The sequence below is a fragment of the Balaenoptera ricei genome, chromosome 1 (assembly GCF_028023285.1).
Source record: "Balaenoptera ricei isolate mBalRic1 chromosome 1, mBalRic1.hap2, whole genome shotgun sequence".
Lineage (NCBI taxonomy): Eukaryota > Metazoa > Chordata > Mammalia > Artiodactyla > Balaenopteridae > Balaenoptera > Balaenoptera ricei.
In genome coordinates, this window is record NC_082639.1 from 119,922,599 (window position 1) to 119,937,197 (window position 14,599).

At 37.7% G+C, this 14,599-nt stretch overlaps 1 protein-coding gene across 1 annotated transcript in view; it reads right to left on the bottom strand.

Annotated features, from left to right (window-relative positions):
- Positions 1-821: 821 nt before the first annotated feature.
- The window catches only part of RGS5 (regulator of G protein signaling 5), a 52,257-nt gene continuing 38,479 nt past the window's right edge, over positions 822-14,599 (bottom strand). Inside the window, exons 4-5 of the mRNA XM_059935260.1 lie at positions 9,917-10,083; positions 822-5,940 (exon numbers count right to left, since the gene is read on the bottom strand). Of these exons, the coding sequence (XP_059791243.1) occupies positions 5,779-5,940; positions 9,917-10,083 (329 nt within the window). The 3' untranslated portion in view covers positions 822-5,778. The remainder of the gene's footprint in view (positions 5,941-9,916; positions 10,084-14,599) is intronic.

The following is a 14,599-nucleotide window of genomic DNA, read 5'->3' on the forward strand; positions in this document are numbered from 1 at the left end:
CACATAATGACCTCGAGACATCACTTCTTCTCTGTGGGGGAGATAAAAGTGTTAGTGATCTTTGACTAATAATGCTTCTTGGTGGAAACTCTCAGAAAATCATCCAAGATAATTCAAATAAAGAGGAGAATAGAATAGATGGTACTGAAATGATTCATAGTGATTGCATCTACATTAAATATACCTAGGCTTCATGGGAACTGTGAATGAGAAGTTAGAAACTGTCACAGGCCAAGCAGACATTCTCTAATCTCTCAATTCCTCTCTCCCATTCTCCCTTCACATGGAATCTCATCATTGGTTCTCTCTGTAAACTGATTCTATTTATGTGTCTTTCTGTATACAAACTTTCCCTTTCATCCAATCCCAACCCCACTAGTTGTATAATCTGAGTCCATTACCTAAACTATCTGAGCACCAAATCTAAGGTCATAGAATTGAGTTGCTTGCAGTGGCACATGGATTTCAGATCTTTCACCAGTGCAGGAAGAGAAAGGAATAACTATACTCACTGAATATTGCAGGATCCAAATGATATAATGTGCTAGTCAATGTTAACAGTGAATACCTGCATCAATAAGTTGTTGCCATCTGAATCCAAGGGAAAGTAGTGAACAGAGTGTATGAATATTGGGTACTTTGTATCTCCCTTTCTGAGTTTAGCATGTCAGGCTGTATTACAGTTGATGTTTATTAAGAGAGGGATCCTCCCAATTGATCAAGGGCTCACCTGGTATAAGGAGTGAAGTGAACAACAAGCCTACCTTAAGACAGAGTTTCATATCAAGAATATTCAGGAGTCAAGAAGGACTCATATAAGGTTATTATATAGATATATATTTAATATAATATATGTGATTGTGGATACAGATACATATTTGGTGCTTTATCAAGAAGTATGAGTTACATAGTACACAACATATTGGTTACAAAATTAGAAGATAAACACATTGTTTCTAAATGAAAAACTTATGGGATAAATGCTGACAAATGGATTTCCAAAACTTTCATTTCTACACTTTTCTCTGGGCTGGTCTCCTGAAGATGAGTTGCGAGTTGCAGCATTCTTAAAAAATTTAGTCCCCCCAAATTCTAATAACATCTGACATGAAAAGAACTTTTGGCAAAAATTATCCAGATTACTTCTCTCCATTGGAAAATTTTCCAGCATTTCCCATTGTTTTGTCATGCCTTAGTTTATACATTTTCCTAGATAGGGAGTTAAATGCTTTTAATTGTATTCATTATTAGATAACAGTGGTTAGACTCAACTATTTAAAATGTATCCTCACACAGGGAGAGAAAAGAAATGGAGATATAGGTGTGAGACAGAAAGGAAAATTGTCTCAGGTGAAAAAACAAGAGGCTTATCAAACTGGATATAAATGTTGGTTTTGTAGCTTCTCTACTAGAAATGATTATTATTAAACTGTGAGGTGAGGATAATATTCCAAAGTTCGGTTGTCTGTCTTTTTCCCTTTACTCTCTGCTATGAGTTTCCATTCAAAGCTACAAATGTCTCTGTTGGAAATCCTGATCTTTTCAGTTCCAGTATGCTGGGGAAAGCCTTTCTTTGGATATCTATTGCTCTGGTCTGCCATATAACCTATTTGAATGAAAATATGTTTAGCACAAGGAGTAGTTGCTAAATTGCTAAAGAGCCTTATCCAAGGCAAGAATTGAACACACTCTTATAGAAAGGAGAGCCTGGAAAACCCATACACTGAGATGTATCAAGACATCGTGTCCAGAACCTACAGAGAGTTGCCTGACCCTTGGGTTTGGACATTTGGATGTTAGAAACTGGGTTCTCCATGATCTGCTCTCTGGCACATGCAAGCCCACTGGGGAAAGAAAATCTTCCATGTTTCTTCTTTTATCTAATCAAGAATCCCTAGGATATTAAAATGGATTTTCACATCAATCTGCATTGTTAGTCAAGAAAAGCGTTCCTGCAAATCTTGGTGGTGACAGCAAAAACTATTTGATTTTCAATCAAGTGGACCTGCTTTTAAATGTCTCCTAGTGAATGGACTCACTTTGTAGGTCTGGGCACTTACTTCGTTACCACTTCCCATCTCTCCTTTCCCCCCTTTCTTTTCTCATGACCCTATTTCTCTCAAACTTGTTAAATTACCAGGAAACAAGGAAAATGGCCTGCTAGAGGGAATGATTTCAGGGATAAAAATGATTCCTCTGAAATATGATAGCCTTTGAAATGATTCTCAAATTATCAAATTTGTGATGGGACAGATAGCTTGACAAAGCCCTGGCAGGGAATGTTTATTAGTTTACCAATTGATTTACTAATGGTCAAGTTTTTATTGAAACTTCTGGATATCTATTATTCTTTGGGAAATAATAACAAGTCCACCCTGTTGGAAGGGAGTGTATACAGAGAGCACATCAACCAAGCATAATCCATGGCTTTGTAGAGAACAAAAGTAAAAACAATTTCTTTAACAACTTCTTCTCTTTATGCACTAAAAACTGAAATCTGCTTAAAGCATAATTTATACCATAGAGAATTAGAGTACATAGGTGGTATGGGGAGTGGGGCAAAAAATGTTTTCATAAATTTGATTCTATTGATTTGAAAGCAAAGTTACTGAAACATCTCAGTTCTGCATTTCAGAAGGTGTCTATCTAAGAGAAAGAAAATGTGTGTGTGTGTGCATGTGTGCATGTGTGTGTAGGGGGTTGTTCACATGAACAAGCATTGCTTTAGCAGATGAACATGGAACACGGCCTCCTAATTTACTCTGAGAGTTGATAGTCTGTCTCTCTCTTCTGGTCAAGTTTAGATCCTAATCAGACACCAACCACAAACTATATCAAACCCAGGCAGAAAAACAGGTTATGGTGGTTACCTGACCTACCTACCTAATCTTAGGTTTCTCTCAAGGATGAGAAGCATATACTCCTATTCCCATTGACCACCTCTCTACATCCCAGATCCACTTATGACTGTTACATTTTCACAAGGGAGGAAAATACCAGCACCACAGGGCTCGCTCTTGCATTGAGTTTCATACTTTCCCAGGCAATTTACTCAAGGGAGAGTGGGGAGGAAGGGGAGGAGGCAAGGGGAGTGATAAACAGATGTTACACATTTTTTTTTCCTGGAAAGATCATCCCAGTTTTCCTAATTTCCCAAAATTTAAAAGAATGTTTATTTTGTTTGTGTTACTATAGCAACTTCTAGTAGCTCAGTTTTTTTCCTAAGTTTAAAAACACCAAAGATTTCAAAGAATTTTCTAGGGCAATTTTTATACATTTGCTTTTTCATTTGGGGCTGTGATATTTGTATTCCTTTTAATTTTATTATTTAGAAGAGAGTATGTGTGTGTGTGTGTGTGTGTGTGTGTGTGTGTGTACTGCTTTAAATTTAAAATCATATTTACATATATATTACATGTCACTGGTTGACTGCAAGGCATTCATGCTTCTTGTAGCCTTTACAGCGTTGCCCTCCTGGTGCTTTTCCTGCCCTCTGTCTCCTGGGTTCAGCTTATGAAAAGGTGAAGGTCCTTCTTATCCTTCACTGACAAGTCTACCCACTTACATAGGATGTGCAGTCAATTTGTGAATACAGTCAGTCCGAGTCTTTGTCACATCAACCATCTTGGTGAACTCTGTAATCTCTAGTTAATTCTCTGGGTATTTTCAAACATTTTGTTGTTTCAACTAATATGAATAAAATATTTGAAATATTAATGACATCAAAATTTTTCTTAAAAATGTTTTGGCATTCAAGAAAAAAATAACTCACCTAGATTCTTCAGGTCTTAAATTTTCTAGCTGCATTAGCAAGTAAAGCATTGGTGATTTTATACTGATTTGGGGCAGCACAGACAGATGCTGAGGATGGTTGTGCTGGGAATTCTTGTTGTGAGTTGCTTGTCACTCCTACACGAATAGACATGGTGAGAACTTCTTTTTCATGCTCACAATGTTGATCTGGCCTAGCTGTCGACTGCTTGATGACGGAGTTTCTTTGAAGTGAGCAATACTGACAAATATGAATGAACTCATACCAGACTAGCAAGAGTTGGCAGTAAAGACCCAGTCACTCCGACCCATTTTCAGAGTTTGAAATGGCAAGTATTCAGGAAGGGCACATTAGCCTTTGAAATACCAAAAAAAAAAAAGGAAAACCCAACAAATACAGTCAGTGTTTACTCAAAGAATACAGTCATATAGTTGCTTCACTTTCAATATTCTTAGGAATTAGCTGAATAAATGGACTACAAACATGTGAAACTAGGAATGTGTGAAAGAAAAAAAGAAACAAAAGGAGTAAATACAAGACTAAACAATGTAGTCTTCTACTTAAACATTTCAGATTTTTATTAATCCTTTAAAAATTACTTGCTTAGTTAACTCAGTGTCCTCACCTTGGTTATACTCATACATAGTTTGACTCTCTTTATTACTAGATTAAGTAAATCATTGCTTAATCAAATCTACTAAAGATAAGAAAAAAATTCTAGCGAGACTTATAATAATGAAATACAGAATTAAAAGTTTAAACCTACTAAAAAAATACCATGGCTTATCAATTGGCTGTTTGTAAGGCATGTTAGGGGTATAAATGTGCATTTTGACTATAAATACAATTCATTAATGCAGCGAGCAAAATAGGGAGGGAAGTGAGGGGTTGCTAAAAGATCAGATTATTTTGCAAAATGCAGGGTACTTTAAAATTCTATCTCACTTAGAACGTCTCTGCATTTAGTCAAATTAAGTTTTCCAAAGATAATTTGGTGTTTTAAAGATAATCGTCACTTACTAAACAAACTGATGGCATCATAGGACAACTAATCATTTTAGGCTTGACAAGGTTTTTCCATCTTAGTGTACAGCCCTCTTGATATTGAGGTGGGAGACCACTGCAATGAGTAGCAACTGTTTTATATGATTGGAGTCAGAAATTTTGGAATTTTATACTCACATGAATTTTAACTAATTTGAAAATTGAAACTTTGTGCCTATATACTAGAGGCATAGATACATTTATAAAGTAGTCCCTTGTCAATCTCAGGTCATTGATTTAATACAGAATTTGATAACTTTATGCATGGGAAGGGATGAGGGAAGTATAGGGAAAGAAGCTATATGGGTGGTGTTCAGATCGATTTTATATAAACACAGCATATTTATGTATCTATATCTCTTGTTTATAATCTCTAGCTAACACAAAGATGCTCTCAGAAGAAGATCAGTATTTTTTAACAATGTATTTGCTTAAAAAATCCAATAGTGGCTGCCTCATAAAATTCTTAGCAACTTTTACTAACCAAGTTCAGAAATAATGAGAGGGGTGACCCCCTCATGGATCAGAATTTTTTAAAAAATGAGATCAATTAGTCTCAGTTGAAACTGGTCTTTCCACATCCACATTCTTTTTCATACCAATTTAGGGGGAGATCCATTACCTAAACCAAATGGACCTACATTCAATGATATCATATTCTTGTCTTATATTTCCTTTGATAGATTTTTTTCTGTCGTTCTGATTGAGTTTCACAACAACATACAAGAGTAGAGCTTAATTAAGAATGGGGGCAGGAAGAGGAAATTGGAAAAGGAAGGCATTTGGGCAATAGATAAACATCCAAAACAATGTGGGCAAAGGAGGAAGCAACACTCCCTGGGGTTTTCTGTTTGAGAGTCTTTGAGCAAGCTGCTATAGGAAAATATGTGGGTTGCTGGAAAGTGCAGGGTTATTGTGGAGGAAATAACTCTCAGGATGATTCTCACAGACCAACTGCATTGCTACTTGATGAACTCCTGATAAAACCCAGAGCGCACAAAGCGAGGCAGTGAATCCTTTTCCATCAGGGCATGGATTCTTTTCTGGGCCACATCAAAGCTGCTTGGGGAAGGTTCCTCCAGGTTCTTCACTGTGATGTCCTTTGTGAAGTGATCAATATTCACCTGTGAGACAGGAAACAGGGTCACTGAGTCAGCCAGGTTGTGGGATTTCAGGAGGGATTGGGAGAGAAGTGGAATTTCTCACCAGTATAACACATGAGGGGAAGAGAGTCATAGAAAGTGAGAAATATCATTTCTATTTTATACGCAGTGGGGTAAGGCAACTGGTGCTTCAACAAATGCGTGACTCAGATTAAGATCAACCAGTTTTAGACACCCACTGTTAGAAACAAGCAGCCAACACATGCAGACCTCATATAATCCTCACAATAACCCTAAGAATGAGTCTTTCCTTTTGTAGGGGAAAGATAGATAGATAGATGATAGATAGATAGATAGAGAGAGAGAGAGAGAGAGAGACTTCTTCAAGATCACAGAACTAATAAATGTATTTGAATGCAGAGACTCTGAATTTGAATCCAAGTATCCTGATGCCTAATCCCACAATCCTCCTACCACAGCATTTGGTTTCACACCTAGTGGGGAGAATGAAGAGAGAGAAGGAACTTCTGACCAGGGATCCAAGACCTTTTGCATGGTTCTCGAAGAATAAAGAAACTTGGTCTTTTCCTGAAACTAAGTGGGAAACAATGGTTCTAGCACAACAATAATAACAATAGCAGCTAATACTTACTGAGTGTGGAGAACTTAACTCTTACAGGCACTGTGCTATGAATCTTGAATCTTACAACTTGAATCTTACAACTCCAGGAGGTAATACTGACACCTACATTTTACACCTGAGGAGCAGAAATGTTAAGTGACTTGCGCAAGACCATAAGTGCTAGAGAGAAGACTCAAAAGCCCAGCAATGTTGCTTTTACCCAGTAGACTGCAGTGTTGGAAGGCATTATGGCGTATTTGTCCTGAATGCAGGGCTACTACGTCGAGCCACTCCCAGGGACACCATTCATGTTAGGGTCCGTGTAAATGGTCCCCTGGAGTTGTACAGTGTACAGCCTGCCTGGGCTTGTCTGAGTATGATTTGAGAGAAATCACTGTACATCACGTTGTATGTTTCAATGACTCTTAAGGTGTCTGCATGTAAAAGAGAAAGAAACAAATCAACCAATAATTCTGAATTGGAACATGAGAAAATGTTTTAGGTCTCTCCTGGGCTGCTAGAAGTTCTTGATACTGAGAAAAGCTATTTGGGCTCAGAGAATTATGAAGCAGCTTTAGGTCAGAGTCAGGGGCAAAGACAGGATTGGGGAGTACCAGGCCAGAACAGACAGGAGTGACTGTGACTGAAGGTCCAGGATGAAGTGAGTTGAGGCTATGACATGTTTTCCACAGGTGAGAGGGGCCTGTGTGCTTTATGCAGGAATGGCGGAAGACTACACAGGCAGCACTGGAAACAGTCTCAGAGGTGAGGTAGTCTGACTCCTGCCTTCACGGCTGAAGACTCCGAGACCCAGAGAGGTCGTTACATGCCCACAAACAGCTAGTGAGGGACAGAGGTGAGGCTATCACGTCTATTTCTCTATTCTCAGTCTGTTATTCTTCCCGCCACACGAAAGCAATGTTTCTTCCTTCTTTTAAATATATACTGAACTAAGTGGGCAGCCTTACTCAAATAGTTGAATTTCTAAAAATTATTAAATTATCTCCTAATCCTATTTTTTAAAGAAGTGATGTATTTAAAACTCTCTAACACATTGTACACACCAGCAAAAACAGCTATTTATCTTATTATTTTTATGTGCATGGGCTCCTCTAATGAATCATTTTGATATACACTCATCTGTTTACTAGAGAGCCAAGAAAATATTTTTCGTTAATTTAAAATATGGACAGTTGACAATTTGCAATATATGAGTTTTCTACTTATTGAACTACACAGGGTCACTTCTCTTTTTTTAATCTTAGTTCCAATTTTTTTACAACTGTATCTCTCCTTCAGTTCCTTATCTTAAAGAACTGAGGTGAATATTCAGAGAAAGAACATTTAGATTACTATTTGCCTGGGTAAATTTGTTTTATAGGTCAATCTGCTGGTCATCAAAATGAAATATTAAATTTTGGGGTCAAAATACAAGATTTGGAAAATTTTTAAAATAACAGCTACAATTTATTAAACATCCTCTAGGTACACATACGTATATGTGAGATGATTACAGTTAAGGGAACTGAGAATTAGAGAGCTTTAGTGAGAAACTTGCCCAAAGTTACACATTGAGAAAGGTCTGGGTTGGGACATCTGCACCCATTCATCTCACAAATATCACTGAATGCTTATTACGTGTCAGAGCAGGATTCACATTCTCTCTGATGCCCAGCTCAGAGACTGGAGGCCAAGGCTATTTTAATTTGAGCTCACGGGTCCTCATAATGAGGGCCACCATTTGTGTGTTCTAGTAACTCAGCCAGGGTTTTGTTTATTTTGAAACTTCATTTTTAATGTTTCATATTTTCATGATAACCACCAATGTTCTAATAAGGAACCTCGAGAACAATGTTTTCCTGGAGCTCAAAGCAATAGTCCATATGGATCTCCACGATGTGCAGATATTGCAACAAATCCTAGACTTCTGTAAAGAGGAATGATGTTGGTGGGAAGATAGGCTGGAAATGGGAGATCAGTTGAAGTCAGGAAATGGGTGTCAAATTTAATACTAATCTCCTTGGTAACATCACAAATAGAGATTCCATGTGGATAGAAGAATAATGTCCCAGCACAAAAGGCATCAGAAGTAGGGGAAGCTAACATATATGCATCGGGTGGGAGCCTGAGGGGTAGAAGAGGAGATCTGGATAGGATTCCACAGCAAGACTAAGCCCAGTTCCATCTTAGGACTCTCACTTTCTCCACCTGGACCCATGGTGCTCTATATTCTCATGTCCTAGACCTCCACCTCCTGTGTCATGGAGGGAGCTCATCTGTTAGTATTAGGTATATAATTTGTCCATCCATTCAAACATATTTATCTTTCAAAAAGGATCAGTGATGAGTAATGCATTACCAAAGGAATAAATATCAAATGGTGGGACCTCAAGAGTCTAGAGCACCTGTGAGAGAAAAAGGATATTGGGGATTTTCCCCTCTCAAATAATCTTAAGTTAATTACTGCCTACCTAGAGGGTTTGCTCAGATCACCCCTGTGATTGACCCCAAATCTTGATGAAAAGTTTGATTTCCAGATTGGATTATGGGGTGCAATGTGAAATTAGTGACCTGACCAAAACATGATGAACAGGTCTTGCTGAGGCCATCCTGAATTCCACAGAAAGCTTTTTCAATTCAGTTTCATAAACAGCAAAGGGCAGATAAACTACCCCAAATCCTCTTTGAAATCAACACACATCTTGTCTTTAGCAGTCAGTTAACGGTATATTGTCTTCTGACATCTCTAGCACTATTATCTTGTAATCATTTGATTTTTGTAAGTAGAAACCATGTTTCCCCTGACTAGAGTGTAAATGGAAAAGACCTGGGGGAAACAACGGGATGGGGGAGAATAGAAGGGAAAAGAGAGAGTTTTCATAAAAAAAGAAAGGGAAGGGAGGAGAAGGGGAAGAGGAATAGAGAAGAAATTAAGTGGTAGAAACATTTAGTAAGCATTAATTAGTTCAAATGCTGAGATATATATTTTCACGTCTGCTCTTTAATTTCATCCTCACAACAATCCTGCAAAAATAGTCTTCATTACCCTCATTTTCCCAAAGAAAGAAGTTAAGTTCAGACAGACTCAATAATTTATCTAAGATCATACAACTAGTATCATTCTGACTTGGGATTACATCCTACTGAAAAGAGACCCATGATTGCTTAGAAAGTGGCCTAAACAGAGTTCAAGTTCATACCTGCTCTACTGTATTGCTCTGCCTTTGCACTCAGTAGGTGCTTATGAAAGGTGGCCCACTCTCAAATAGGAATAGCCTGTAGCTGCAAAGTGTACTGCAGTTGGAAATCCTTCCTGGGAAGTTGTTGAGCTGACCCCCACTGACCACACCCACCCACCTTCCCATCAGGACCAACCTCTTTAGGAGCCTCTGCTTGGATGAATTCTTCATAAATTTTCTTTGCCTTCTCAGCCATCTTGACAGGGGACTTGATCTTCTTGTAATCCTCACAGGCCATCCAGAACTCAAGGTTTTCCTCACTAAATTCAGACTTCAGGAAACTTTTGAAACTGGCAAGTCCGTCTAACAAGGAAAAAGGTTATTCGAGGAAATGTATTCACCCTATCTATCTATCATCTATCTATCTATCTAACACTATATCCCACGTTGTAGCCTAGGTTTATTTACTATATATTCCTGTCATTTATGCCATAACCTTACAAAAGTTAACTCATTTGCTCCTCATTACACATCTATTTTACAAATGAAGTCAGAGAGATCAAGTAACTTGCCCTTAGTTAACCATCTGGTAAGTGGCAGAGCTGGGATTCAAATCCAGACAGTCTATATTTAGGTGATGAAGGTTTACCTGTATACAACATCGAGGGACACTGTGAACACTAATGCCATTCTGGATACTTATCAATTACCAAAAAGAAAAAAATACATTTAAAACTTGATTTGGTAGTGTAAGTAACATTAATGTTGATTCTCGTGTATGAACTACTTACAGTCTTTTTTTTTTCTACAGATGATTTTTGAGCAAATATCATGTTCTGGGAATTATGGTAAGTAAAATAGACATGGTTCCGGCCCTAATGAAGTTTATAGATCCTGGGGGAGGTAAAAGAGAAAATGAAGAAACACACACAAGTAAATGTACACAACAAAAGATAACCATACGAAAGATAGTAAGAGTAACAAAAGGGGTCCTAACCTCGTTTTAGGTTTAGGGAAAGCCTCCATGAGAAAGTGACATTCCATTTGAGACCTGAAGGAGGAGTGGGAAGGGGCCCGATGAAGTCACCACTTGAAGAGTAGTTACTATGCCCATCAATTATACATCAGTCTATAAACATATTAAATTCAGTACAATTATTATAACTACTGTGATTCTGTTTTCAGTGCACTGTTGCTCATATAGAATATATTTCAGCTTATAATTTAAGTATATATACATCTATATATGAATATCTATCTATCTATCTATCTATCTATCTATCTATCTATCTATTAGAGATTCTTGGGCCTGATCCTTTTGTTTTCTTTTTCTTTCCTACCCCTCCAGCTCTAACCTCCAAAGTGGTAGATAAGTAGAAGGCAAGGTCTGGATTTAGGAAGACACTGGAGAGGAACAAAGGAAAAATCACTCTATATCGTCAATATTTTCTTCCTTTTAAAGCCGACTCTCTCTCTTTCTCTCTCTCTCTCTCTCTCTCTCTCTCTCTATATATATATATATATATATATACATATATATACATATATATGTATATATATATGCTTTTTTTAAACCCAAATTCTAACAAATGCATATGTACTGAGAGAGAATCCATGTCCATTTACTATGTAGGGAAAGTAGATTTCTAAAGGAAGGAGAGAAAATTCTAGTTTTCCACAGACTGTATCACAATTACAGGCATACCTGGCATGTCATCTGCCTCTCAGGACAGAAGGTTGGACTGACTGTAACCAGTACATCAGGGTCCACTTTTCTAACTTGTTCCCCATCAGGAGACACTTCTGCAATTCATTAGTTTTACTTGCAGACATATTCATGTACTGAATTCATTTCCTTTGTCCTAATTTCTATCTATTTCCCTTCCCCTTGAGTATTTCTCCCTACTCCTTTTTATGGACTCTAAATTTTCATTCATTAGTCATTGCTTAATACATCGATTTCATACAATATGCACAAAATGTGATGATTAAGCCTGAAATATATGGTTGTTTTTTTTCAATTTTCCTTCTGTGCATTTTTATTGTCTTCATACCCCTCACAGTTCCCTGAAACTGCATTCAGTTCTAAAGAAACAGAATGGCTAAGTCATAATTAATTGGATTAGGGTCACCAGTGATTCTGAATACAAACAAGACACTTTGCATTTTAATCCCCTCTCCCTGTACTTAACCTAAAAACATTTTTTATTGATCAACACCTAAAAATACATTGGGAAGTGATGGTAGGTATGATAAACAGTTTTCTCTAGAAACCCAGCTAGAAGAATTACTTTGAAACCACTTGATAATGTTTACCTGGATAACGTCAGATGTATTTTCCCTCTTTCCCTGCCCGTATTTCCCACCATATTTCCGGCACTATTTGTTATCATTTAGTGGCACGGGAGTCAATGGTACATGCTGAAAGAAGAAATAACCTCCGAATTCTCTCTCTATCATTCTTAAAGTTTTCATTGTTTCTTAAACAAAAGGTGTCAGGTAGTCTTTGTTGAAATGAGAAAATTCCCAGGCACTTTCTAGCTACCGGGAAATGATGATAGGAATGAAGTCTTATGAGTGCCCACACAATCAGGTGTAAGATTGTAGACAAAGCAATAACTTCACAGAATAAGTCTGGCCAATTTATTCTCATTAGCCCCATGTCCCCACAACATGGTGATTCAGGCACTCTGAATCACCCTCTCCACATCTTTGAAAAAGGTAGAGATAAAATTCTAGTCCTCAGAAACATTTATGACCTGAGGATACATTCCAGGATTCCATAGCAATGTTAACATTTACCATATATTTACCAAGTCGTCCTATCCAGAAAATGCACTTGGAAAATAACTTTCCAGTGTATTGAGTCCATTTCCTGGGTACTGGTTTCATCATTCTCTTGAATCCCATGATGTTATCTCAAGGCTTTTTGTCAATGTACGCACTCTCAATCAAGACTCATAAAGTGGATTTATTATTTATTTATTGGTCTGGGAGATGTTTAAAGCTATTCTTTCTCTCATCTGGATTTTGAGGATTCTCTAGAGGGTCTCTTCCTCGGACCCTCTAACACCACTCCCCAGATGATTTCTCCTCCTTAACCTCTGGTTTTCTACTGGTCCATTCCTCAGAGACCCTGAGGAATTCCCATTACCCCTGAGGAAGTCCTCTTGAGTCAGAGTCAAATCTACTCTAGACCAAAGTCTCTATTCTGCGAGGAACACACATGTCTTCTTTGTCTCACACTATTCCCCTGCCCACTCCACACCCCAGTAGAGCCCTCAGTACACAGCCCTGAAAAATCCCTACATTATTCCTTGCTGAGCCCTCACAGAGCCTCAAAATACCATTCCACACACATCTTCGGGCATCCTTTTCCTAAGAAGTAGATGAAACCCACCTGATCTTCTGGTCTGGTGGGAACACTCTGGGTTGTGACCCACATTATAATCCCAGAGCTGGCCCTAATGAGTGATGTCACTTTTGACATCCCTGTAAAATAAAATAACAACCCTGCCAAAGAATAAAATGAAACCACCTATAAAACCACTTTAAAAATAAAAAGAGTATAAGACAAATCCAAATCCAACTGGTATAAAGGAAAAAAATACTGAAAAGTAGATTAGCACAAATCTCTTCTCCTAGAGGAAAATAGTGAAACATTACTGATAGTTGATAAATATCATTACATAGTTTATTTTCAAAGCGTGGACTCTAGAGTTCAGATTGCCTGGAGGTTGATCCTTACACACCACACTACTACAGTAACTTGGGCAAGTAATCTAACCTCTCCAAGCCTCAGTTGCCACATCTGGTAAGTGGGGTACTAATGGAAACTACCTGACAGGGTTGTTATAAGGGTTAAATAATTCATGGAAAGCTCTTACATGATGTTGAATATAATGATAGCTCAATAAATGCTGACTTTCATCATTATTATTCATGCCCAATTTAAAAGTAATCTTTATCACCATTCAAAACCCAACTCAAATGTTGCCTCATACACAAGGTAGACTTTACCCAGTACCTTCAACTTGCTGTTGAGGATTTTTATCATCATAAGAGGAGAGATCACTTTCTCATTTTTTGTTGGGATTATTTGCTTCTATGGCTATCTTTCCCAGGAGGCTGTTGATGATTTGAGTTCAAGGTTTGAGTTTCATTTATCTTTGCCCTTCTTTTGAAAGCATCCCACCTCCTAGTCTAAATCTGTGGGCCTAACATTTAATAGAGGTTCAAACTGAATAAAATAAGACCCACTGAGACAAAAGTTTCCTCCCAAGTCTCAAAACTGAAGAACACAAACATTAAGGAAAAATAAAATGACTGATTTTGCTATTGCTGTAGTATTTTATTTCATGGGCAAGTTACCTAAGCTCTCTAGGTCTCAGTTCCCTTTTCTGAAAAAATACGGATTGTTTTTGTACGTAAGTCCTAAAATTATTGAAATCGTTAGATAAACTAATAAATGCAAAGTGCATAGGACAGTGCCTGGCACATGGTGAATAATAAATGTAAGCTATTGCTTTTATTATTATAATTGTTGCTTTAAAGGGAATTGTGGCTACCAGTGAGTAAGATGATGATAAATATTAGCCAGAAAAGAGAAGGGAGAAAATTGGAAACAAAAGAAGAGAAGCAGAAGGAGAATGCAAAGACGGAAACAAAAGGAGGAGCCAGGCTATTCCATTCCCCATGCAAGAGTCCAAATCTCAAGAGGGTCTCAAGGAAATGTTCTGACATTTTGAACCTCCTGGGGCAAAAAGATTCACATAAAAACTTTGCTACTACTGGGTTGTGTTTCATTCTTCATCTGCTCTTAAAGACAGTCATGTGGAAGAGTTTAATGTCACTGTCTTATTTAAACTCCCACGTGCAG